This window comes from Haplochromis burtoni, unplaced genomic scaffold (genome assembly GCF_018398535.1).
Source record: "Haplochromis burtoni strain Fernald_Lab_line unplaced genomic scaffold, NCSU_Asbu1 Contig_199, whole genome shotgun sequence".
Taxonomy (NCBI): domain Eukaryota; kingdom Metazoa; phylum Chordata; class Actinopteri; order Cichliformes; family Cichlidae; genus Haplochromis; species Haplochromis burtoni.
In genome coordinates this window covers 961422-985051 of record NW_024582560.1, presented here as the reverse complement: position 1 = coordinate 985051, position 23630 = coordinate 961422, and the positions used below count along the sequence as shown (strand labels likewise).

Here is a 23630-nt window from a genome sequence, read left to right as displayed (position 1 = left end):
AATCTGAGATGTGCAGTCCTCTGTCCACATATTGATGTTTGGCCTGGGTGAACAGAGGAAATTGCCACTGACTGACCTTTTTGTACTGTTTCAGTTTGTAATGCTCACAAACTGAAACTTCTAAATACATAAATGCAATTGATGCTAAGACTACTTTTTTAACATTTTTAAACACTTTTTACATAAAGAACAATAACCATTTAGGTAAATCTAGCATCTCTGGGCTTCAAGATAGCACATAAATAAGACTTTAAAACCTTTGAGGAGAGAAATGGCTGCAGTTTTGAAAGCATTTTTTTTATTCAATTTTATTTATGTAGTGCCAAATCACTACACCATGCAGATTTAATGCTTGCAGAACTTGGTTTGGCATTGCTTTGCTTATGTAAGCAAGGCCTTCTGTGCCAAATAGCTTGTCGAGATTACATGTTGCTCTAAAAAATACACATATTGTTCACGACATTGTTCACATGTCCACCATCCCATGGAAATATGGATGCTAGCTTTGGAAGTAAATAAGTGTATCTTGAGATCAGATTTTCAAAATGTATAAATAGTTATTGGTCAACAAACAGGACAGTTTGTGGCCATTCAGTACAAGTTTTATCCTTGTTCTTCACATACAAAGATTCGTTTTTCTGAACCATTTAATGATATTATGTACCATAGATGGTGAACTTGCTAGATTATTTGGTAATTGACTTTATTACTTTTGAGATGTTCCACCATGTGTTTATTAGCATTATACAACTTTTTCAGTGTTTTTGTCCCTTTCCTCTTTTGGAAAGTGATTAATTTGTGCTTTTATTTACATTTTACAAAGCTTTACAACAGGAGTTTCATTTCTGTTCATTTTACGGTTGTGTGCTCATCCTGTTTCTTCAAGTGAACCTCTTCTCTTAAGTCCTTCTTTCACTAAAAGTGTCATCTTCTAACCAAAAAGTTTGAATCAAATATTTTTGAAGTTAAAGTAATAATAAGATACTAATTGTAGCAATAATCACATAAAATTTTTAAACCTGCATAGAAATACAAGTCCAAAATCCTGTGAATGAAACAATAAAGAGTCTGGCAAAGTGTGACATTATGAGGGAGAAGTTTATTGAGGAGAGATACAGAGACACAGAAAATAACAACTGATGCATTTCCCCAATTTAACAGTACGCCCTCTGCTAAACAATGCAATTTCACTACAAATGGAACCGTTTTGCTGTTGGTCATCAGCAGATTTATCTTTTTTTAATTACCTTTACCTATCCCCTTCTACATTTAGCTTTGGCAATACAGAATTGTAGTTCATGCCGGTAAGGCAGTCTAAATTAGAGAGAAGAGAGCATTTAGTGAGTAGAGACACGAGAGAGAACGATTAAAGCGCTAGGATCCTTGATGAGGTCTTTATAGTCCACAGGTACAGTATCTCCTTATCATTACCTACTTTATATACATTAGAACACAGTTTAGGCCCACATACACAATAACAAACTGACAGAGAAGCACTTATACGTTGACAATACAACCTTGAGCGCTGATACAAACGCTGACCAGCCAGCTTAAGTGATTGCGAGTAAAACGGAAGAGACTAGAAGAGTTTGAAAATAGGAATGCTAGTCATGATATGCATGGAGTCGCATGTTTCGAACCTGAGAAAAAGGCTAAATGGAAACATGTAAGAACATGTCCTTTCTTTGTTAATGGATGAACGTGTGTTCTGCCACGTTAAAATAGGTATTCTTTCTCTTTTCATCTTACTGTCAGCGTCTGCATCGAAGCTTAAGGCTGCAAGGGTCACAATTTGACCATTGTTACAGCACAGGTGGACACCTATGACGAGGTTAAATGCAGTATTGAGGCTGTTTTCTATATAGAGAGAATACTGAAGGTGCTCCTCAGCCTTGCTATGTGTGTATGGCTGCTACTACAACACAGGAACAACTCACAAAAGTCCAACATTAAAATTGACCCCGGAGGGTTTTTTGATTCATCATTAACAGCTTTGACCATGAAAACAAATAGAAACTGAAACGCCAACAAACGTGCAGACAGACGGCACATGCTCACGTGTTCCCGCACGCTCATACACACGCACATACACATAGTTATCCGCACACGAAAATGCATATTCACACATATACTAAGTTACAACTTCTGTTCCTAAGAGAACATCAAGCTGATATTTAACACTTAGGAGGGGAGGGGGCATTATACAATAAATTAATACAATACTAAATCAAACTCAGCCTACATATAGGCAAATTAGTCCCTCCCCCATATACATACGCACAAAACACGCATACACGCACGCACTCTACACACATACACTCCCATGCAATAAAAGCAGCTTATGTGCCATGCTGCATTTTGGAATGAGTAGGGCAGTACGACTGCTGAGCGTATTTTCATGTAGAAGCAGCAAAGTGGGGGCGGTGGTTGACTTGGCAAAGGGTTTGTGGACGGGGGAGAGGTTCCAGGGACCGATACTGGGTAGTGGACCTGCTAAGCAAACCTGGACCACAGGCGAGCAACAAGCACACGTACACATACACCACAAGACAAGTACCATATTGTACATAAATATATGGACATCGTCACCTGGCAGGAAATCGAGGGTCAAAGGGGGTCAAAGACTTCAGTGTCAGCACTAAGAAGAGACCAGGACAGCAGAGCCATGGCTAAGAGTGGGGGGATGAAATGGATAAGGGAAGGAGATAAGGATATGGGGAATCCCTTTATATGATTATGGAGGGACTTGTCTTGTAGGAGATGGAGGGGGCCGCCGACTTAGGGAAAGTATAGGTAATTATGTGGTGTGAGGTGCCGTAGAGCAGGAATATAAGGTGATTTTAGAAAAGATGAGAAGAAAAAAGAAGAGAAGGGAAGACGAGATAAGAGAGTAACCTTTAGTGTTCACACAAATTTAAAAGATATTTCTTTACATCGTGAATAAGATATGTAAATAGGAAATTAACAAGAAAAAGTAAAAACTTTGTCTTCCACACTAAAGCCAAATAAATATAAAATCTGAGGAATGTAGAGATTATTTATTGAAGCAGTTTGTCATTTTGGGAAATACAAGTCTGAATTATACTGTGCTCATTTCTGTAAGCTAAATATTAAGCTACTACTAGCAGTAAGTTAGCTTAGCCTAGCATAAGCTAGCCTGGTTGGCTCAGTCAGAATATCTGGCATAAGTTTGGGGGTTTTTGTACAGATATGAGCAGATATAATGTGTTACATTATACTGGCTAACTGTGTAACCTTTACGTACTAGCTGTTTCCTGCCTTGTGCTGAGTTAGTGTAAATGGGGATGGTGGTAGCTTTGTGTCAAGTGTGTGAATGTTAGCTAGAAAGCCCTTTAGCATTGAAAAAAGGGCTTGTTGGAGTGGGTGTCAATGAATGAATGAGCCATATTGTATAAACTGCTTTGAGCGCACAAGTAGATATGAAACCAGTGCATTTAACATATTCACAGTAAAATACAGAAATACCAGTGAGATCAGTGTGAGGGACGTTCCACATGGTGTTTGCCATAAAGCTAATGCACATTTGCTCAAACCTCCTTCTCCTGAGAATTAGTTTCATATTGCATTTTATTTCAAAATCTGTGTATTTTTGAACTTTTAGGTATACCATGTGACTTACAGAAGAATCTGTATTAATATTAAACGGCATTTACTTCAGGTCACTGCTCAACTATTGTTAGTTGACTACTACAGAAGCCCCGGGAGAGCAGATTGCTGCTGAAAAATATAAAACTCATAACTCATAAAGAACACATAAAGACCTGTTTCTAGATTTACTTTTCTCAAATTTGATCATTTCTAGGTGATTCCATATTTTATTCAGTCAGTAAATGAATAGAGTACTTAATACAAAGAAAAGAGAACTGGAAGCGAGGACTGTACTCACCTTGGGATGCTAGGAGGGGCCCGATTTGGGCGGCTGGGAGCCTGAGGGCTATCAGCACTGTTATTGAAGGGCCCCAGGGGTCCTGGGCGGTTTGGTGGTGGCGGGGCCCCTCTGGGAGCTGGACGTTGGCCTGAAGACATCCTCCTTGGAGCAGTGGGGCTGGGAGGAGGAGACCTGGACAAGGCAAGATATGCGGTAACAGAATATCGTCATACCACCAAATGCCTTTATTTCAAATGGCCACAGTCTCCATGTGTACTGTAATTTTACTTTACCTGCGACCACCAGTAGATCCTCCCACCCAGGAGGTGTCAACAGGTGGAGGCAGTGGGACAGTAATGGTAGAAGTGGAGATATCACCGATGATAGCCAGCGCCTCCTTCAAGGCCTGGTGGGTTCTCAGTACCTCGTCTCTCCTCTGGGCCTGCTCCTGGGACTCATCCATTAGGGCATTCTGGTCACCGGCAGAGTACAGCTGGGCCAACAGCTCTGCGTTGATGAAGTCTTTCACCTAGTGGCAGAAAGAGGTAGTGGAAGACGGAAAATCATAATTGTGAAAATGAAGAAAATGAAGAAAAAGCACAGTCCTTCTGCTGTTTTAATACAGTAACAACCAAAGAAAATTTGTCTTTGTTTCCTATTTAATGAAGACATTTAAGTATTTATTTTTACATTGTTGATCATGAGATGCATGATGGTCTTGGGCATGAGGTCCCTGATGCACTTGTTGACTATAGCCATATAAGAGTCCACCAGGTTACGGATGGTTTCCACTTTACGCTCAAGCTGAGGGTCCATGGAGAAGTTGTCTGTGCTGGTGGTCGTCTCACTCTCAACCTGCAGATGTAGAAAGGCAGCATTTAGATCCATGCTGGCAAATGTACATTTGCATGTTAACTTCAGATTTTCTATAATTTTGCTTTGTTCTGTATATTTTATATTGGATTTGTTTTTTACTTTAAAGCATAGTATGTGGGATCAAAAGTCACCCTATGTTATGTGTACACGAGTGTTTTCCTTTTCCCATGTTGCCCTGTATGTAGTTGTAACCTTCCCATTTTATTGTAAAGGTTAGTTGCTTATGTGGATTTCTGTGACCTTTCACATCTTTGTTCTTCACCCTGCCCTCATTATTTTTTTTTGATTTAGTTCACCTGTGCCTTATCTGTGCAAATAATCCATGTGATATTTGATCATAGTCTTGTCTCCCCGTCTTGTGTCTTTTCCTGCTGGCTTTCTGTATTTGCCTCATTTGGGTTACTGGATTTTTTTTCGTTGCTGCAACTGCATCACTTTTTGTTCACTTCAAGTTTTCTTTAAATATGTTTTGATTAACTCTAACCTTAAACCTGACCTGCCTTAAGCCTCATGCTCTCAGCAACTGGCTCTACATAAAAACTAAATAAAAGGAGCTAAATTAATGGAAGTTTTTCCAACCGTAATTGTCTTCTCAGGATAGACCCCAGCACGCAGGAGAGACGATTTCCAGCTGTCCACATCATCCTGAGAGTCGCAGGCCAACTCCAGGGTGCGATTGTCCTTATACACATTCCTGAGGACAGGAGAGCATGTGTGAGACAAAGCGAGAACAAAGCTCATAATCTGTACTATCCCATGTAAAAAAGTAGAAGAGTGTATTTAATTAAGCAAATAATCTGGATTTCTCAATTTGAAATCTGCTTCTGATACAGTATCAAACAGAAGGCCAAGTTGAACCCACTGTAAAAATCATATATTTCTATAGCACACAGTAAAAGGGAGAGGAACTTTAATTTAATGCATTTAATGCTTTGTCTATTACTTATTTACTTTGATGCAATATGAATGGTCATGAATGACGTCTTTATCAGTTGGAAAAGCTGTAAAACCAATAAAAATTATAGTTAAAAGTCTAAAATTCATGCCTTCTACCCATCTGCCAAAGCAGTCCAGTGGGCCAGATGAGAATATTTGGCAGACCGATTCTGGCCCTCATGCCTTCTGTTTGACACCCCTATGCATTGTCACTGTATTTGCACATAATCAAATTCAGATGACGATGCAAAAAATGTCTAATTTTTTAAGTTAACAAGAACAAAACTTAGAAAACTGATCAGGTACATGTGAAGGCAATCTCTCGCAAAAATTATTCGATCAATAAAAGTAATTTCCCTTCACCTTTAACTGGACACAAACTAAAGTCATTTACATTTCTCCTTTTAGGCTATGAAACAGAGTCTGAGTCGAACTCACAGAGTCACCTTTAATATTTAAGAATGTGCAGTTTAAAGTTTCAAACCTCTAATGTGAGGCTATCATGTTAAAAATAAACAGCGGCAGAGAGCACACACTGAGCAGTAACTTAAATATGTTAATCTCTTTATTTTACTTATTTATTTTGTTCTCCATGCTTGTGACGATCAAAGTAACAATTCTTTCTGCAGCATTAGGCCTGCCAGTGTTGCAGTTTCTTTATTTTTTACATTCTTCATATCTATTCCTTTGAGAATGCCTCTGATTAGAGTTAGTGGTGCTCAGTTGATGAACAGAATCAAATGACACATCCAAGCCTCTTTTTAAATATGTACAAATCAACATATGTATATGCTTATTTGCTAGATGGTGTTTTGGCACTCTGCACGTACATCAGCTCACTACTGCAACATCAAGACCTTCAAGGACCTCAGTTTGTTGCGGCAATTTTCTATAACATGCGCTGTCTAAAAGATATTGTGTCGTAGCACCAAATGCACATCAAATGTAACTGTCAAACTTCAAAAACTGAGAAGAATCGAACCTAAATCTTTGTAGCTTGTCTTAAACTGTATTTACACTCCACTATAAGAAACATAATCCCAAACATTTCAGCCTCTGCTTCAACACACAGGCCTCCGTCTTCTCCATGCGTGTGCTCTAATAAGTCTTGGTTCCTCTAGGCATCTATAAATCCGACTATTACAAAGGTTAATAAAAAAGCAGATATTTGAAGGTCTCTCAGCTGACCTTGACTCCGTGTTAAAGATGCAGAATATGTGCTTGCTGGACATAAAACTCTTCTCCACGTCGCGCACCTTCAGGTTGTCCAGGGGCAGCATGTACTTCTTCTCTTTCTCCTGCGGACCAGGAAAGCAGAAGGTACGTACCGCAATCACTTTTTTTTAACCGAAACATTTTCATCTGTCATGCAAAGAACAGCATTATGTGACATAGGTAAGAGAAAAGGTGACATCCATTTTTTTGTTTTTTTGTAAGAGAGGAAAAAGAGCTTAAAGAGTAAGAGGAGGGACAGGAGGGAGGAGGAATGGGGGAGAAATGAGAGTGGGAGGTAAGAGGGTGGGGGGGCAGTGGGGTGAGTAGGTGGGAAGGGAGAAACAGAAAGAAAAAGGGAGAAGGAGAGCACATGTGGAAGTCATTACAGTGTGGGTCAAGACACAGTCGTTCTTCACGGTGCGTTTTGCTGGTGGAGAGCTGGTAGCTGTCGGGCGGGGAAACTCTGGTCGTGGTTAAGAAGGAGAAAACGCTGATATAATCGCACAGGAGGTCCAGATAACACACCACTCAAGCAGTGGTGTTGATGTGGATGACACACAGGTTCTGGCAGGAGCTGTGACAGATCTTTTATTTTTTTCATCCCAGCCTTCATCTTTCTTAACTGTCTTTTTTTTCCTTCTATCCCTCCCCCTCAATATTTTTTCAATATTTTTCCTTCCCATTCCAGAGAGGCCCACTTCCTGCCTGATTTTTCTTCTTCTTTTTTCTTTTTTTTGAATGAGGGAGAGAGAGAGGGAGCAGGAGAGATTAAATGACAGCCTGGCGTTAAAACTCAACATCTGGTAGTGCTTAGCAGCACACAGGGAAGCAGGGAAGGAGGGAGAAGTTAAAGAGATGGCGGCTGAAGGAGGGAGGAGGAAAGACCGAGAAGAAGAAGTGCTGAAGTGGATTTACAAAAGATTTGCAGAACAAAGTCCACATCTGGCGCGATGGTCTGGAACGTGGTGCTAGATGCTTGCAGGTAAGAATTAAAGGAGATAAGGACGGGAGAAGAAGACGCAGGAAAACTCTGCAGACCCTTCTGTGTTCTATTCCCCAAGGGGTCACTACAACCCATATATGGTCACACAGGTCTCCTCCCTCTTCCTCTCCCTTTCTCACTCACTCACTCACTCCCCCCACCTCTGCCTCCCCCCCACCCTCCGTCTCTCTCTTTCCCTCTTTTTTGTAATATCCCCTCCCTGAACGTGTAGCCAGTCTGTCCCGGTCGTCTGAGCGAATATGCCACGTCAAGGCTGGATACTCCTCATGGCCGGCGTGACCAAAACGGACCGCGAGGGGACCCCGAGCTTAAACGCCCACCAAAACAAATAAGTGAGAGATGCAACCCAAAAACCAAAAGGGGGGAAAGAGACGAATGCGGATGAGACAGAATCGCGCTTTTTTGAAAAGTTTTCGACACGCTGGATCCTTTGCTGCCAAAATGGAGAGGAGGCGAAGGGAGGGCACGGACGACGGAGCCGCAAGCATCTGGGGAAGCAGGAAAACCAGCGCACAAGGCCTGGCTCTAATTCCGGCTCCGTCCACCCAGTGTTCAGACTACCTGTTCATTGTCATACTGGTGTACAGTAGTCTGCACATTGGTTAGACTGGGCATGGACCCTCTTCTGTCAGTCTGTCTTTCTGTGTCCCTTTCGCTCTCTCTGTTTCTATATCAGGTCTTTGACATGTGTGTGTGTGTGGGGTGGGTTTGTTTTTATTGCATCTTTTGCCTCTTCCTCACTCTTCACTATTTTGAATCTTTTTGCAGTCTGTATTTGTTCCGTATCCATCTGTATTTTGTCCAAAGCGCCCTCTAACGCTCACCACTTTCCTTTCGGTTCTTTTGGGGAATAAACATATATCACCAAACATCACCAACACTAAGTGCAGCTTTGAAAAACCAGGGTGTAAAAAAAAGAAGAAGAAGAAAAAAAAGAATCAGTCCAATCAGAAGCTTTAACCCACAAGCTCGCATAATTTATGGCATGAATGAGTAAATTTGCAGGCTGCTAGCCTGGTGCCTCTGATGAAGATGTGGTCCTGTGGAAGTGGGGGTGGGGGGATTGGGGAGGAGGAGGAGCGAATGTGGCTGCAAAGCATCAAACACAAGCCAAAGGAACGAAGGGCCAATCAATCAAGTGGAGTTTGAAAATACAGTCAGACACCTCCAGGGAAGTTATTTCAGTGGGTGGTCAGAATGGGACTGGAAAACTGTGAGGCACAGGACAAAGGAGCTATAGTAGACTTCTAAGGTGTCGAACGCTAAAGGCTAAAGGCTGATAGGAAAAGTGCGATAACGCAAATAAAACAAAAGAGAACTATACTCATAAATATGGCGTCAGCTAAGAGCGATTGTTCCGTCTATTAAGTTGAGATCTTGTGCTGGAGCTCTTTTGCACACTGTGACACATTTAAGCATTACACATATGAAGGATTAAAGGAAATGACTGTCATGAAGTGATTGGTAAGGATGTTGAAGGTCGGTCGAATTGCGGGAAGGGGGGAGGGGGGGGGGGTGTTGAGCAGGGCACTGATATTGAGTTGAGGGGCTTCTCTTCACCGCAAACACTGGAGGCTCATGTTTGGATTACAAACTTATAATTTTCCTGCCAAGAATGCGAGCAGTTCCAAAGTAACTGGCAGCCACATTAAGAGGGAGAGAGAGAGAGAGGGAGAGAGTGGGTGAGTGTGCAGATGTGTCTATGTGCATCCACGCATGTGCACGTGCATTGGGACTATAGAAAGTTCACAGAGTGTAAAACAGAAATATACAAGGCGAAGCCAGCGGAGTCTATAATTTCCTGCACCACCACACTGACGTCTCAAATGACAATCTTTGGACTCGGCGCTGCGCGGCCCCATGTGCTGGTCTCAGGGCTGAGTGTGCTTTCATATATTTTGGGTGTCTGCGATTGAACATTTGGTTGGGATTTGGTCCTGTTCCAAATTTGCAAAAGAAGAAGAAGAAGCAAATGCCTAAACTCCCAAAGGAAAGAGGTGGGGAGAGAAGAAAGAGAGATATGAGGGGGGTTGAGGGGGGATTCGAGACAAAACACAAGATGAACGGAAAGACTGAGTGAATGACAGAAATGTGGCCAAAACTCCTCGCAATGGTGACTCATACAGTAAACTGCTCTATCACCGTGATGATCTGCCGCTCAGCAATGCCTGAAAAATGCACAAAAAGCAGTCGACTGGTCTGGGGATAAGTCGAAAGAACGCCCAATTGGAAGCACATATGTTGTAATGAAGTCTGCAGAGAAGGCTATTGTCTCTGTGCATTCCCCTTTTTGGAGCCGTACCACAGCAAGAGACTAAACGAGGCCCAATAAACAAGCAGAGACCACACCGACTGGCTGAGGGAGTTGCAGTGTGTCTGCCTATCTACACTTGCTGTGCAGAATATCCTCCAACCTGTACAGCAGGCACAGACAGGCAGATAGACATCAGCCCACCAAGATTAAGCCAGGAGGATGGACCGAATGCTTCATCCTGTTCATGCAGGCTTGTGGTGCAGATGGTGTGCTCAGCTACAAGACCAGTATGCTGCTGCTGGTTGGTCTGTACTTGATATTTTCAAGGATAACTGAAATAAATAAATAAATAAAATTCTTTTTGACCAGTGATTTGAGTCATGTATCCATGTAGAAAGTTGAATGCTCCTTCCTTTCAGCATAGCGTCTTTAAGTTTTAGTTATTTTTATCCCAGTATAGTAAACGTGTGACATAATATCAGTATTTTCAGGAAGAAACAAAAAATTCAAAGTCAAAAAGTCTAATTAACTATAAGGAGACAAGCGTGGATACTGAATCCAAACACTTAAATCCTGGCCTCCTCATCATAACAGCCAACGCCTCACACAGCACATTTGAGCCACAGAAATAACATTGTATAAAAATACTGATCATAGCCGCTTTAAACCTACCTCGTCATCCTTGAACCAGGAGAGACTCTCAGCAGTCAGGACAAACCAGTACTCCTTGGCTCCTCCCTTCATGATGCTGATATTGTTAATAGTCAGCCAGCCTTTGCGGATGACCTGTGAGGTGGAAGGAGGTGAGGTCAGAAAGTCAGGAAGACATCTACGGACAAACCCTGCCCCCAAAAAAGTAAATAAAAACATAAACTACACATAAAAGAAAGAGAACGACACAGTCCTAATGATCAACGACTCCTCCGCCTTTCAAGACGGACACCGCAAATTAGTGCAAATCACCCAAAGCATGACTTGCGATGAAATGCGTGTGAAGGTCAGGTTAGGTGTGTCTTTGTGACTCACGGCAGAGCCGAGCGTGTGACTGTGTGTCAGTGCAATCTCATTCACTGTGCTCACAATGCCACAAGCAGAGGCCCGTGTTAGCTGGTTAAGTGACCGCCGTGTTTAGTGCTTCAAGCACACAGAGTGTGTGTGTGTGTCTCCTGTGGTGTATTAACCCTACAAGCCCTACATAAACAGGCCAGAGGGCACAGTGCCAAGTGATTATTAGGTTAGATTACTGTCAGTCTTACACCGCCTAAGACTCACAAAGGAGGTTACCCGAATCATTACAAAGCCTTTGTGTCTTAGGCCCAAATGAGAGAGCTGCTTTGTAGCTGAAAGCATCCCAGGACACCAAAAAGAAATCTTTTTTTTACGCTTCTTATCTTATCTTAGAGATTTACTTTAACAGCCATGCCAAAAGCACATTTTCACTATTACATGTTTAGCTGGTAACCCCCTGTAGTCTGTGGGCCTTGGTGGGTGTAGGCGGTGTTAGAAAGCACACATTTATTAAAGAAAACTCTTACGATCAGGCCTGATGCAGGAGGAGAGGAGGCCTACAACAGGAAGGGATGTGGGGGTTTTAGACACCATGTGGCACTAAAAAAAAAAGGCAAATTTTCTAATGCAACTTGTTTTAAAGTTGACCCTCTGTTGAGCCTCTGGCCAACAGAAGTGTACACAGCCAATTAGCATTCTTTACCTGTCAGAGTGGAAAATGAGGGGAAAATGTTTTCTTTTATGTAGCAGTGCTGGAGAGCACCACACAATGGGCTGAGTTGTTACTGCAGGCACAAATTACATTGCAAACCATAACCCACAATGAGCGATACTCACCAACAGACACCCAGCTAAGAGGGCAGCTGAGATTCTCACTAAGGGATGGGGATGAAATGCAAAGTGGCACCTTGATGACACAGGAGGGGTTCAAACAAAGGGAAATGTCTCAACAACAACAACACCAGTGATGATGGTGGCAAAAAGTAACAGAACCCAAGAGATTCTTTCACTAAGGCTACTGGAAGCAAATAAAAATAAAGAAATAAAAAGATCAAAATAAAACACACTGTTCAAAGTTGGTGCCCAATTAAAACATAATACAACATGCATGACGAAAGGGAGAAATAAGTAATAACATAATCTAAAAAAACAATGCAAAGGTAAAATGCATATAACATAATGTTTGTGCAATGCATAAGATTTACTCAAATGAAAGAGAGTGCTTTGCACAAGATCTCTTTCATTTCAGCTCTTTGTATTTTCTTTGCAGTAGCCATCTTGCCGCTGTGTGGGTGTGCAGTACTCCCTCGACCTCCACTGTTTGACACACGAGACGTGACAAATGCTCACCTGATTGCCTGCTGAACTCTGGCTCTTATTAGTCTGACTGCTCCTCTGCTGCGCGCTGCCGCCCAGAAGCAACAAAACAGAGATGGAAGGGCGATGCGGAGATGAGAGGCAAACACAGAGAAAATAGAAGGTGACAAACATGATGGGGTAAAAGAGGAGTTTCTAAGCATTTGTTTTTACTAGCCTGACATGAGCAGTATTAAAGAATGCATCATAGTAGAGCTAAGTTGGGGGATTGACTCTTTACTTAGCAAATCCAATGAAGTCTTCGTGGTTAGTGTTGATGTAAGAGAGCTGGATGTCAATCAACAGCAGAACCTGGAAATGAAAATCAATGTGTGAATTTGGGTAAAATATTCGCATTGACTTTCTTTAGTTGGACAAGCAGCATTAAGACCTCACTTTTTTCTGTACTTTAAAAAAATGGACATATATCCAGTGTGTCAACTGGTTTGTGAAACCCTGTTATGAATCATAGACAGTATGACACACAAATGTGACTTCTGGGTTGGAAAAATGAAGTCAATGCTGAAGTGCCTTAAACCTGCACTGGTTGCAAGTAACTTCCAATCCTATAGAAATCTATAGGGAAACAGCTTTTTGATGTAAACACTGACCTGTTCAGTTTGTGATCTCAGTCACTCATTTTGGTTCATGTTGAATAAAACAAAATTGAATCTTTATCATTGTGTTTCAAAGTATTAGATTATCTGTATGAAACTGCACTGTCATTGACTTAACAATGTGTCAATCATGTGTTATTAGCCTATGAACATGCAGTTTCACAGGTCAAATTGTCATATCTATTATTTTGCAAAGATTTGATTTATTTTATTTATCTATTTTGTATATTACATTAAATTATTTTGAAGATGTTGACAGTAGAAGCTCTCAAAAACTTCAGAAAGAAGCAGTGAGATAATGGTAGCTTACACCCATCTTTTATTCTGTTTGTTTAGCAGTGTCAAATTTTAATATTTGTCCATGTTGGTTTCTTTCTTCTCAGGAAAAGACCATGTTCGGGGGAAAAGATGGAGTGCTAAGGTGTAGGTTGTGTTGACACAACAGAGACACAGCTACTTGCTAATTAGTGCTAAGTAATCTCATAGTATTATAGTGTACTAATATAGTGACAGCTAAAAATTTACTCACTAAAAACCAGAGCATGTGAAGCAACACTTAATAATCTGTCATATTATTGTCAAATATTTGGACTAAAGTGCCTCAAAAGACTCGTTGATGCTCGCTAGCTTGAGCAGTAGCCGGGTTAGCCTATGTTAGCATGAAGAATATAAACAGAGAAACAGCTAGCTTGGCGCTATCAAGAACATAAAGCCAAAGTGTGCCATTTGTACACAAATGACAAGTTTTGGAAAAATTGTGAGATAATCTTTGCTATTTTTTTATATTTGTTTTGTTTGTTGCCTTTGAGTTGTTACTAAACAGTAACAAAACAAACCTGATCCTTGGCCCGACTCTCTCTGTCTCGGATGTGAGACGTGACAATTCTCTCAGTTTCCTCACGCAGCATGGGGAAGCATTCCAGCTGAAAACATAGTAAACAGCTTATGACTCCTTCTACATAATGAATGTGAAATAATATCATAAATAATGAAAAACTTTAGATGAAAACCCGAAACATCAGTCTGGTAATATTGTTCCAGTACAACAAAGCCAATGAGCAGAAGCGCTACCTTGTTAGAACACTGGCGTACGGTGTTAATCAGCTCCTGGATGACCATGTCCACACACTTGACACAAGGCTCCTTCAGCTTTATGACCTGCTTCTTCACGATGGCTTCAAATGCCATGTCTGGGGTGAAAAGTCCAGTCCTGAATCCCACGAAGAGTGCAAGAAAAGAGATGATGAACATTAGTAACACATGTTTTGGTTCCACATATATTCCTGCTTTTGATTTGTGTTTTGATTCAGCTAGATGTAACCACAGCCTTCACATGTGGTTCTGAAAATAAATAGATCACCATCTTCTACTGACGTGAGTCACTGCAGACCTGTTTTTGTTTTTGGAAGGAATTCAGGCTCAAAATGTGGTGGTGTCTTAAATGTCACATTTTCTCTTGCTTGGGTGGCATTTTTTTTTTTGGTTCCAGTGGCTAACCACTGTGAATCAATATAGAAACACACATAGTCAGAACTGAACATAATAAAAGAAAATGCCTGCTCCACCCCAGTTCATAAATACTCATACAAACTTTATACTTTCAGGCCTTTTCACAAACCAAGTTCAATGCTGGTAATTTCTCACCATACCAGAATGAATATCTGTGGCCACAGCCAGAAAGCTGTGAGCAGTAGCAGAGCACAGGCTCAAAATTTTTGAGGAACTGGATGCTTGAGCTTGAAAAACTGGCATGAACTACTTTTGGCAAGTTGATGTGGGCCTGTACAAGGGATTGTTGGAACAAAGACTAGTTTAGGCAATATCATATTCTCGGCTGATAGACAAAACCCTACCTGATACCGTGGATGTTCTTGATGGCATAACTGATCTCGCGACGCATCTCCTTCTCATCACACTCCATCTGCGGAGAACAGAGAGGAAGAAATGAAAGAACTGAACAAATGTAATGGATGGGACAGCGGGAAGACTGCAAGAGCTCTTCATGCTGAAAGATTAAAGAGAAAGAACATTCTGCACTCGGAGTGTGAAGAAACATCCCTAATGGTGAGGCTATTTGAGGATCATTCAAAAGAAAATCACAATAGAGAATAAAGGATGGAATTACAGTGTGCATGAAGAATAGGGAGGAAGCAGAGGAGGAAAACAAAGGAAGAAATGATGTACTTTAGTCATATACATCCTTCAAAACTTACATTTGGTTAAAATGAGAAAGAAAAAAAACGAGGGGTGTCACTGTTTCTGCTGTTCCAGATTCACGAAACAACAGAAGGTGGAGTTTTATGTCATTAGGTACTAATATGTACAAATAGGCCAAAGCTACAACTTATGACATGCCCTCATCTGAAAATGCACAGGGAGGATTGGGGCTAAAAAAAAAAAAAAAAGATACACCATCCTATTTAATCAAACAACTGCCATATAATGTTGTTTTAAAGCTTTCATCTATCTGTGTCATTTTAAAATCCTGGCTGTGAGACTGTGTTAAATGTGACCCCAGTGATTGCATTTCATTTTAACTTCAGTATATCACCTTGACCAACTCAAAGGGGAAACGCTCATGAAAGATGCGGTTGATTTTTGCTCCACCAGACAACTCCACTGTGTCCACCTGGTCCCCTGAACCCTCAATTCTCTTCTCAAAGTCCACAGAGAACTGCTGCACCATCCTGTAACATGAAAAATGGAAAACCTCAAAATAAATCAACGATGATTCATCATATTCAATATATGGTAGGATTTCTGCAGCAAACACATTTTCTGCCAGCAAAATCGAATCTGAATGCTTTGTCCGTGGGAAAAATGGGGTACTGACTGCAGCAGCTGCTTGGTTTTGCGAGACGGGTCATCGGGTCGGTATCCCCGGTATTCCTCTGCCTCTTTATCCAGAGCCAACAGCTGGGACTGCAGCTTGCTGCGGAAAGCTGGCAGGGTGTCCCGGATGTGGTTGGTAAGTTGCTTTAGAGACACAAAGCCACCATGTGAAACGCATTAAAATCATGGTTTCATTGATAATTCTTACATATTTGCCATTTTTTGCAATACAGAATAATTACAGTCAGGACTGTTTATTTTACTGTAATCAAGGAAGATTTAGCCAAAAACTCATTCAGTTACACTGCAGAATGAAAATGTGAAATGTTTCCTCCAGTAAATGATAAATTATTAGGAGCTGAGCTAGAAAGCGTGAGTGTGTTTTCCATCTACTTACAGTCTTATATCACCCACACTGATGTGCTGTATAATGGAAGCCAACAATAAAAAAAAAAGTAGGCCGCCCTCTTATTAATTATGTAAAGTGTATGGTGGAGAAGCATTGGTGGGGAACCTGTGATCACCTGGTTGAGCATTTTCTGCAGGCGTGGAGTGCCCATTTTCTCAGCCATGTGCCTGTATGCTGGGTGGGACAAAAAAAACTTCCTCTCGGCTTCTAAAGCTGCCTTAATGTCCTTCCTTCCATCAATATCCTTCTGACTGCGATTCACCACTCCGATGTACCCTGGGAGCGAACAAAGACGAATATAAAAAAAAAAACGAGAATCTTAGTAGCAACTACACGAGCAAAATAATGAGAGAATAGATGTGAAAGCAGGTAAAACCTGGACAGACATTTGATTCTGAGAACAAGAACACAGATTGAAGTTTTCAGAGCGGAGGAACTGTAGGAGAAGAGACATGGCAAGAGCCAAATAGAAGCTGGCTACATCGCAATAAAACAAACGCACACCTCTTCGAAGTGGAAGCAATTTGTTCTCCAGGACATCACGGGCATCTGTGCCCTCATCCATCAAATCCAATTTGGTGATCACTCCAATAGTCCTCAGACCTGGAAAGGGCATCAAAAAGACGTACAATGGGAAAGGAAGTGATAGTCATTAGGAAACACTAGTTTCTTTTAAAGGTTTTGGGTTACTCTTTTTAAGCACAGAATTAGATTAGAATTAAATTTTTTGCAGTTTTGCCTGCTTTTAAATCAAACAGTATGGATGCGACTGAAGTGCAGACTTTCAACTTTAATTCAAGGGGTTTAACAAAAATTTTGCTTTAACCGTTTAGGAATTCCAGCCATTTCTGATAAAATACTTGTATTATTTTAAATATAAGAACTGTTTTCTATACTTGAAAGAAACTCCTTCGCATTTAGTGACTGCCTGAAGTCTAGAACCCATAAACGTCAACATATGCTATGTTTACCCCCTTAAGATGCCCATCTAGGCTTTATTTTGTGGGTCTCTCTGCCTTCAGTTTTGTCTTCAGTAGCGGAAACGCATGCTCTATTGGGATGGGATCAGATTTTGCCATTGAAGAATATTCCTTTTCCTTGAGAAGTCTTTGAATTGCTTTTGCAGTATGCTTGGCTCATTATCCATTTGCACTGTGAACCACTGTCTGATCAGTTTTGCAGCGACAGCACTCCTCACACGTCATCCTGCTGCTTCTATCAGCAGTCACATGATCGATAAACACTAGTGACCCAGTTCCACAGCCATACATGTCCATGTCATAACGCTACCATCACCATGTCTGACAGATAACGTGGTATCCTTCAGATCATGAGCTCTCCTTCTCCTGTTTGTCTCCTCTCATCTTTCTGGTGCAAAGCAATCTTGCTCTCATCTGCCCAAAGAACTTTTTTCCAGATCTGTTTTCTGGCTAATCTGGTCTTCTTGAGTGTAACTCGTGGTTTGCACCATGTATTTCCATTAATTAACGTGTTTCTAGATTGTAAACCTTGATAATATTAACGGTTTATGATATCTCTCAGGTTTTTCAGGCAAAATGATGGCCTTCCTCACTTGCACTCACATTTCTTTGGGCCCCATATTTAAAATGTCAGTGAAAAGCTATAAAATACAAAAGATTTTACCTAACAACAACAGAACAGACTTCATATGGCCATGAAACTGCTGTCGGTCAACCAAGAAACCTTTGAACCTCTGAAAATGGGAAACTTTGTATAAAAATGGGTGTAATTACTAAACAGTGAATGCCATATTTTTTTTTTCAAACTCACCAGATTAATGCTCACAGCTTGCACTTCAATTACACACAGATTGTTTGATTTAAAATCCACTCTGGTGAGTATTTTGTTTTTTGTATTTATTACAGTGTAAAATTATACAATCCTCACACTGAGCAAAAAAGCTTATATTACACATCTGCTTCCTTTTATAATTAACTACACATTTATTGTTTGTTGTCCATTATACTAAATGTTCCCATTTGGGGCTCATGAAGGTCTGGGCCTTAATCCAGCTTTGCATCCAGCTCTTGCTGTATTTTATTGCTTCCCTTTTTCCACGCTTTGTTCTTCTTTTCTCTATTCTAAAGCATCCTTTCTCTGTTTCTGCTTACCTCCTGTATTCCTTCACCTCACTTTTCTTGTCTGATATAATTCGTCTTTCACACAAGGTTATTTTGTTCAAGTCCTCTTTTTAGCTATTTCACCCTCTTGTCCACTTGTGTATTTTCATCTCCTGTCTGAAGGTCAAACTGTTCAGTTAGGTGGATTCTTTTCTCTTTTCTTATCATTTCTATTCATCTCATGCAGCTTTTTCTTACCCCCAACTTATCTGCCTATCTTTATTTCCACACAAGTTAAGACATTTGTTTTCTTTCCCTTTCCTTGTTTATCATTTGATTTGTGCATTCCTCATCTCCACTCTCCTCTTCTCTCAGACCCTCGTTTCTAATAAAAATGTGACACTTGATCATTCCCTACAGGGAAATTCTGCTTCCACATTCAGAGCAGTCAAAGCACAAGGTCAGACACTGAGCACCCACCCTGCAGCTGACAGAGATTGAAAGTCTTACTGAGGCTGGCCCAGTAACCACAAAGCCACTGTGTACTGACTTCATTTCCTTCAGTTTCTCATTCTACATCCTTGCTACAGCCTCTTTTATTCCCAATATCTGGTGCTTACCCCAGCATCCTTGCCTTACCCTGGGGGTCCACATCCTTCGCCAGTTTCAGGGCATCAGAGTTGGCCAGGTCAGTGTTGGCCGGAGTGACGGCCAGGATCAAGCAGCTCTCTCTGGTGATGAACTGCATGATCATATCCCTGATCTGTTGCTCGATGTCCGCAGGCTGGTCTCCGACTGGCACCTTAGTGATCCCCGGAAGGTCGATGAGAGTCAGGTTCAATACTGCACAATCAGAGGATTGCAATGTAAGAACTGGCCATACTGGTTTGACATTTCTGTGATGTGCAGCTAGTCCAACATTCATTTAACTATGGTGGTTGATAACTAGAGCATTTGGCTAGATTTCTCAGTCTGTTCAACTGTTCAACAGTGCATAAATATGTAGGCGGCTCTGAGATACCATAATTTAAATCAGCAAATTAGATCAAACAGCTAAAGGGTAAATGAGTAAATACACAGCTATGCACGCTTTTACTAACTGCAAGCTAGTTTTACCTCATAAGTTATCACCTGTTTCACATTTCCAGCTTAAAATTAGCTTTTTTTAAAGTGTATCATCTGTGGTTAAAGCTTTATAATAATACAAGTAGTCATTTTTGCAGCAATAAAGTTCTGTGAAGCAGATACAGTGGGAGAACAACTTCCATTGACGACTAAACAGGTAAATAAAGTGCTATGAAATAAAAGTCTTAGTCGGTAAGCCAGCCATCTCTCAGCATTTCAAGGCAGGTAGATGATGCTATTAGCTTTTAAAATGAAAGACAATCCATATTATCAGTTTGACAGAAGGTCACAGAAGGTGGGAAGCTGAATTGGCTAGTCTATTATTTCATATCCCTTTAATTCTGAGACTTATATGGCTATAAAAAAATGCCTCTTCTTAATAGCACAAACAATCTGAGGGCAGCACAACGGAATATGCTATGCAACCATATCAACACAGAGCCTTTAAATGATCTGGTTGCCTGCCTGCCTTTCACATCATCAAAACTCATTCATATCCAGCACAATAACTTCACAAGTAAAACTATCTTCTTTGTTTCTAATGACCCAGTTTTTAAAGAGTCTATCTGCCAACTGTTCAAACGAGGAGCGAGAGTATGATGACTCACAGCTTGTCACGTTCTAGTTTGATTCAAAAGTGTTACTGCATACTGGCACTTGGCAGTAAAAAGAGGAAAAAGGTGAGTTATTCCTTTCGCACCATTAGGGGAGTAAACCCGCAGGTTGATGGGGACGGGAGATATGCCTTTGTTGGCCCCCGTGACACGGTCCGTCTCTCCCTCGATCTCCTGGCGAACCTCGTCGAAGTCTGTGAACTTTTTCCCTTTGCAGTGGAGGAATTCAGCCCATTCTGAGAGGATGAAAATGGAGAGCATATAACAGAGATTAGTAATGGCTGTGCTGCATGTGTCTGAGTGGAAAATAATGCCAGAGCGGGAGGGAATAAAAGCCAGAGAGAGAGGGGAAAAAAAGCAGTACCATTTTAAAAGGAAAGAGGAGGAGGCTGCATTTGTGTGTTTTGTATGTGTGTTTGTGTGTAAGAGCATGTGTGTTTGCATGCTAGCAAGTGTGGGTGTGTGGCTGTGTGCACCCACCTGCAGAAGAGTTGATAAGCTGCAGAACCAGGGGCCTGCGGGTGACAATGCCAGATCCACGGGGCAGAAAGTCCCTGAGGACAGACAGCCAATCAAAACTCATTACATCAAACCGCAGCAAATGTAAACCTCTTTCCAAGAAAGGCTATAGATAGCATAATGATAATGTTATTTACAGCTTCTACTTTTGAAGCCTTGGAAGGCAAATTTCTTATAATTACACCAGTTACGATGGCATGACAGCTAGCATAAAGCTTTCAGTGTCATTCGTGTAGTCTGCTGTAGGCCATTTCAAAACAAGTGGGGGAAAAGGGGCCATTTTAAAACATGTCCTGTGGCTTTCAGCTGCTGCTACTGCAACACAATAACTCTAACAGTAAAGAACAACCTGACCCGATAAACAACAGGTCAGAATAGAGAGCTGCATCGCTGACGGCGAGCTCTCCCATTTTAAAATAGTGACTTGCACATGCAGGCATGCCACACACCTATCAGCCTGCCTCTTATGCTTTAAGGTCTGTTTCAAGAACCTTATTAACACATATTGACCCTCAGAAGTCCCTAAAGTGGGTGAGTTGTTTTTCCTTTTTTTAAAAGCCCACTACTTGTCCATTCAGCGCTGTGCAGAGCCAGTGCTGGACAGATGGACCGTTACTCAGCATCACGACTCTAAATGAGGGCTGAAACAGAACTAAATCAATGCATCCATCTGGAACTGCGTGCTTGTAAGAACATGCAATATGTGGTTACAAAGACATTCAAGCTAATGGCATTTTAGTTGTGCACCTCCATAAACACTGACAGGCAGGCTTTAAAAGAGTGGCCAGAATGGGTGCAGCAGATAACGACTGACTTCTCCCCTTAAAACGGACACATGAAGGGATCCCTAATCGATTTAAAAAGCAAAGTTCTCATCAAATTTAGAGAATATACGATTAGTACGTCTCTCTATTAATAGACAACTGAGGGACGCTATAATTAGCTGTCAATTAAAAGGTCCCCAATCTCTTTAAAATGCATGGTTATAAAGAAACCATGGCAACACATTATTGTCTGAGAATAGTGAGATTCTTGTAGCAGATAACACACTAGTAGCTACTGGACAGCAGGAAAAAATGTCATTGTGGAGCCTGGATGTATTTCTCATTTTCAGATTCACTGCTTGCTGCTTATGGAGTTGGAAAAAACAACAACAACCCAGATATATAAATCAAGGGTGAAAAAATTATGAATATTCATGTGTTTGGAGAAGTGGGAGCTGACACCTCTGCATGAACAGTAGGATGGTGCTTTTATAAAGGTTACATGCAGCAATCTGCATTTTACACAACATCCGAACATAACGCCATCAGTACATGGTTCACGGAAAAGCAGCGGTTATTATTTTTAGGGTTGTGAGGTGGCCTCCTGCAGCTGGTGCTGATTGGGCCAAAATCCCCAAAGGTGCTGCTGTAACCCAAATAAAGCCTCCATCCCCTGTTGGCGGTCACAAGATATGGATATGTGGTACCAAAAAAAAGAGAAAATAAAACAGCAGCACAGAAAGTGACTGAATCTGCTCGCCTTAAGGTGCTTCAACTGTGACTTAAAGCAGGGGAAAGATGGTCTGAACTCTATGGGGCCAATCTCTTATGTCATCCTCAAGGTTAAAGTGAGAAGGGATTATCCTATTTCTGTTTGTCAATTTTACCTGCCTACAAAGTTCTCCAGCACAGAGCTCTTTCCTGCACTCTGGCCTCCGACCACTGCGATCTGCGGCAGGTCTAGGTTGCAGGCCTGGCCGATGGAGCTGAAGGCATCCTGCAGCTTGTTGACCAGCGGGATCAGCTCCTCCATGCCACGGTTTCCCATGGTGCCTTTAGACGGAAGGAATTGAGAGAGAGAGAAGGAGGAGGAGGAGAGATGAGGGGGAAAAGATGTGGCTCTGCTATATTAGTCCAGGACTACCGCGGTGCTTGTTGATGTAGTGAAGTCATCTAGGCGCGCATTGCCCCGAGCCAAGCGAGGGTCGGACCGACTGTGGAAGCAGCGGAGAGACAGAGAGAGAGAGAGCGGACAAGAGAGAGGCCAAGAAGGAAACATACAGCGGGGGAAAGAGCGAGAGAGAGAGAGAGAGAGAGAGGCGCAGAGAGGAGATGTGAACAGATAGGGACAGACAATTGAGACAATTGCGCAGTTGCTTCCAACCACCACAGCCCCCCTCCCCTCTCTCCTTTTCTCTTCCCCCCACTATTTCTCTCTATTTCTATTTCCCTTTGACACAAAAACACACAATCACAGCGACACACACACACACATGAAGGCTACACTTTCAAGGGCATTCGGTGAGCTCCATATCGCCACCGTGCGCAGTCCCGTGCTCCGGGAGGCTTGACAAATCAAACACGAATCACGCTTTAACAAACGGCACAACAAAGCATCCTTCGCGGCGAGAGGACACACACGCATACGGTGATATCGCAATAGAAAACAGCTACCAGTAGAAAAAAATTATAAAAAAAATATGCAGCACGGGATTGATGCCAAGATTGTGGTAAACTATTGTGCGGCTGTGACATTTACCCCGCCTCAGGATTCCCTCGGTGTTTTCAGTGCCCGGTCGCTGTCCAGTGCTGAAACGAGGCGCAGATCAGGCAGCAGAGACGAGTGACACAAGACCCTCGGATGATTATACAAGCACCACCTGCTATGGCGGTGCATCGGCTTAGCGTGAAACTCCTGTGCATTAATGGTGCTCGCCTGCGGGGGCTGGCGTTACGCTCGGCTGGATGTCAGAGCTCTCATCCCGATCCCAAATTTGCCTTTGACAGATTAATCATTTTCCCCTCGCTCTCTCGCTCCTCTTTTTTTCCGCGGTGTAATTGCGAAGCTGTCAGAGGCTATCGACGCTTCGGAGGACCAATAGAAATCTCGAGATTGAAGCCGAGGCAGAGAA

The 23630-nt window shown here is 41.8% G+C and overlaps 1 protein-coding gene across 2 annotated transcripts; it reads right to left on the bottom strand.

Moving 5' to 3' along the window:
- Positions 1-1079: 1079 nt before the first annotated feature.
- On the bottom strand, positions 1080-23590 carry dnm3b (dynamin 3b). 2 transcript variants are annotated; one of them, XM_014337915.2, is made up of 21 exons: positions 23258-23590; positions 22386-22712; positions 20696-20769; positions 20302-20451; positions 19116-19319; positions 16900-16998; positions 16511-16671; positions 15988-16130; positions 15706-15841; positions 15008-15075; positions 14226-14364; positions 13991-14077; positions 12779-12849; positions 12532-12586; positions 10846-10959; positions 6890-6999; positions 5345-5459; positions 4580-4744; positions 4183-4418; positions 3908-4081; positions 1080-2777 (listed from the first exon to the last, which is right to left on the bottom strand). In XM_014337915.2, exons 2-21 carry the CDS (start codon positions 22544-22546, stop codon positions 2735-2737), a joined length of 2505 nt encoding a protein of 834 aa, XP_014193401.1. In that variant the 5' UTR covers positions 22547-22712; positions 23258-23590; the 3' UTR covers positions 1080-2734. The 2 variants fall into 2 exon arrangements, with proteins under 2 accessions (XP_014193401.1, XP_005935694.1); XM_005935632.3 differs by having other exon boundaries at positions 22386-22551.
- Between the last annotated feature and the right edge of the window lie 40 nt (positions 23591-23630).

Coding starts and splice junctions, on each gene's coding strand:
- dnm3b (XM_014337915.2), bottom strand. CDS start 22,546: ATGGGAAACCGTGGCATGGAGGAGCTGATCCCGCTGGTCAACAAGCTG. Junction 15,842..15,987: donor AAAACCAAGCAGCTGCTGCA/GTCAGTACCCCA, acceptor TTCATGTTACAG/GATGGTGCAGCAGTTCTCTG. Junction 12,850..13,990: donor AGAGTCGGGCCAAGGATCAG/GTTTGTTTTGTT, acceptor TTTCATTTCCAG/GTTCTGCTGTTGATTGACAT.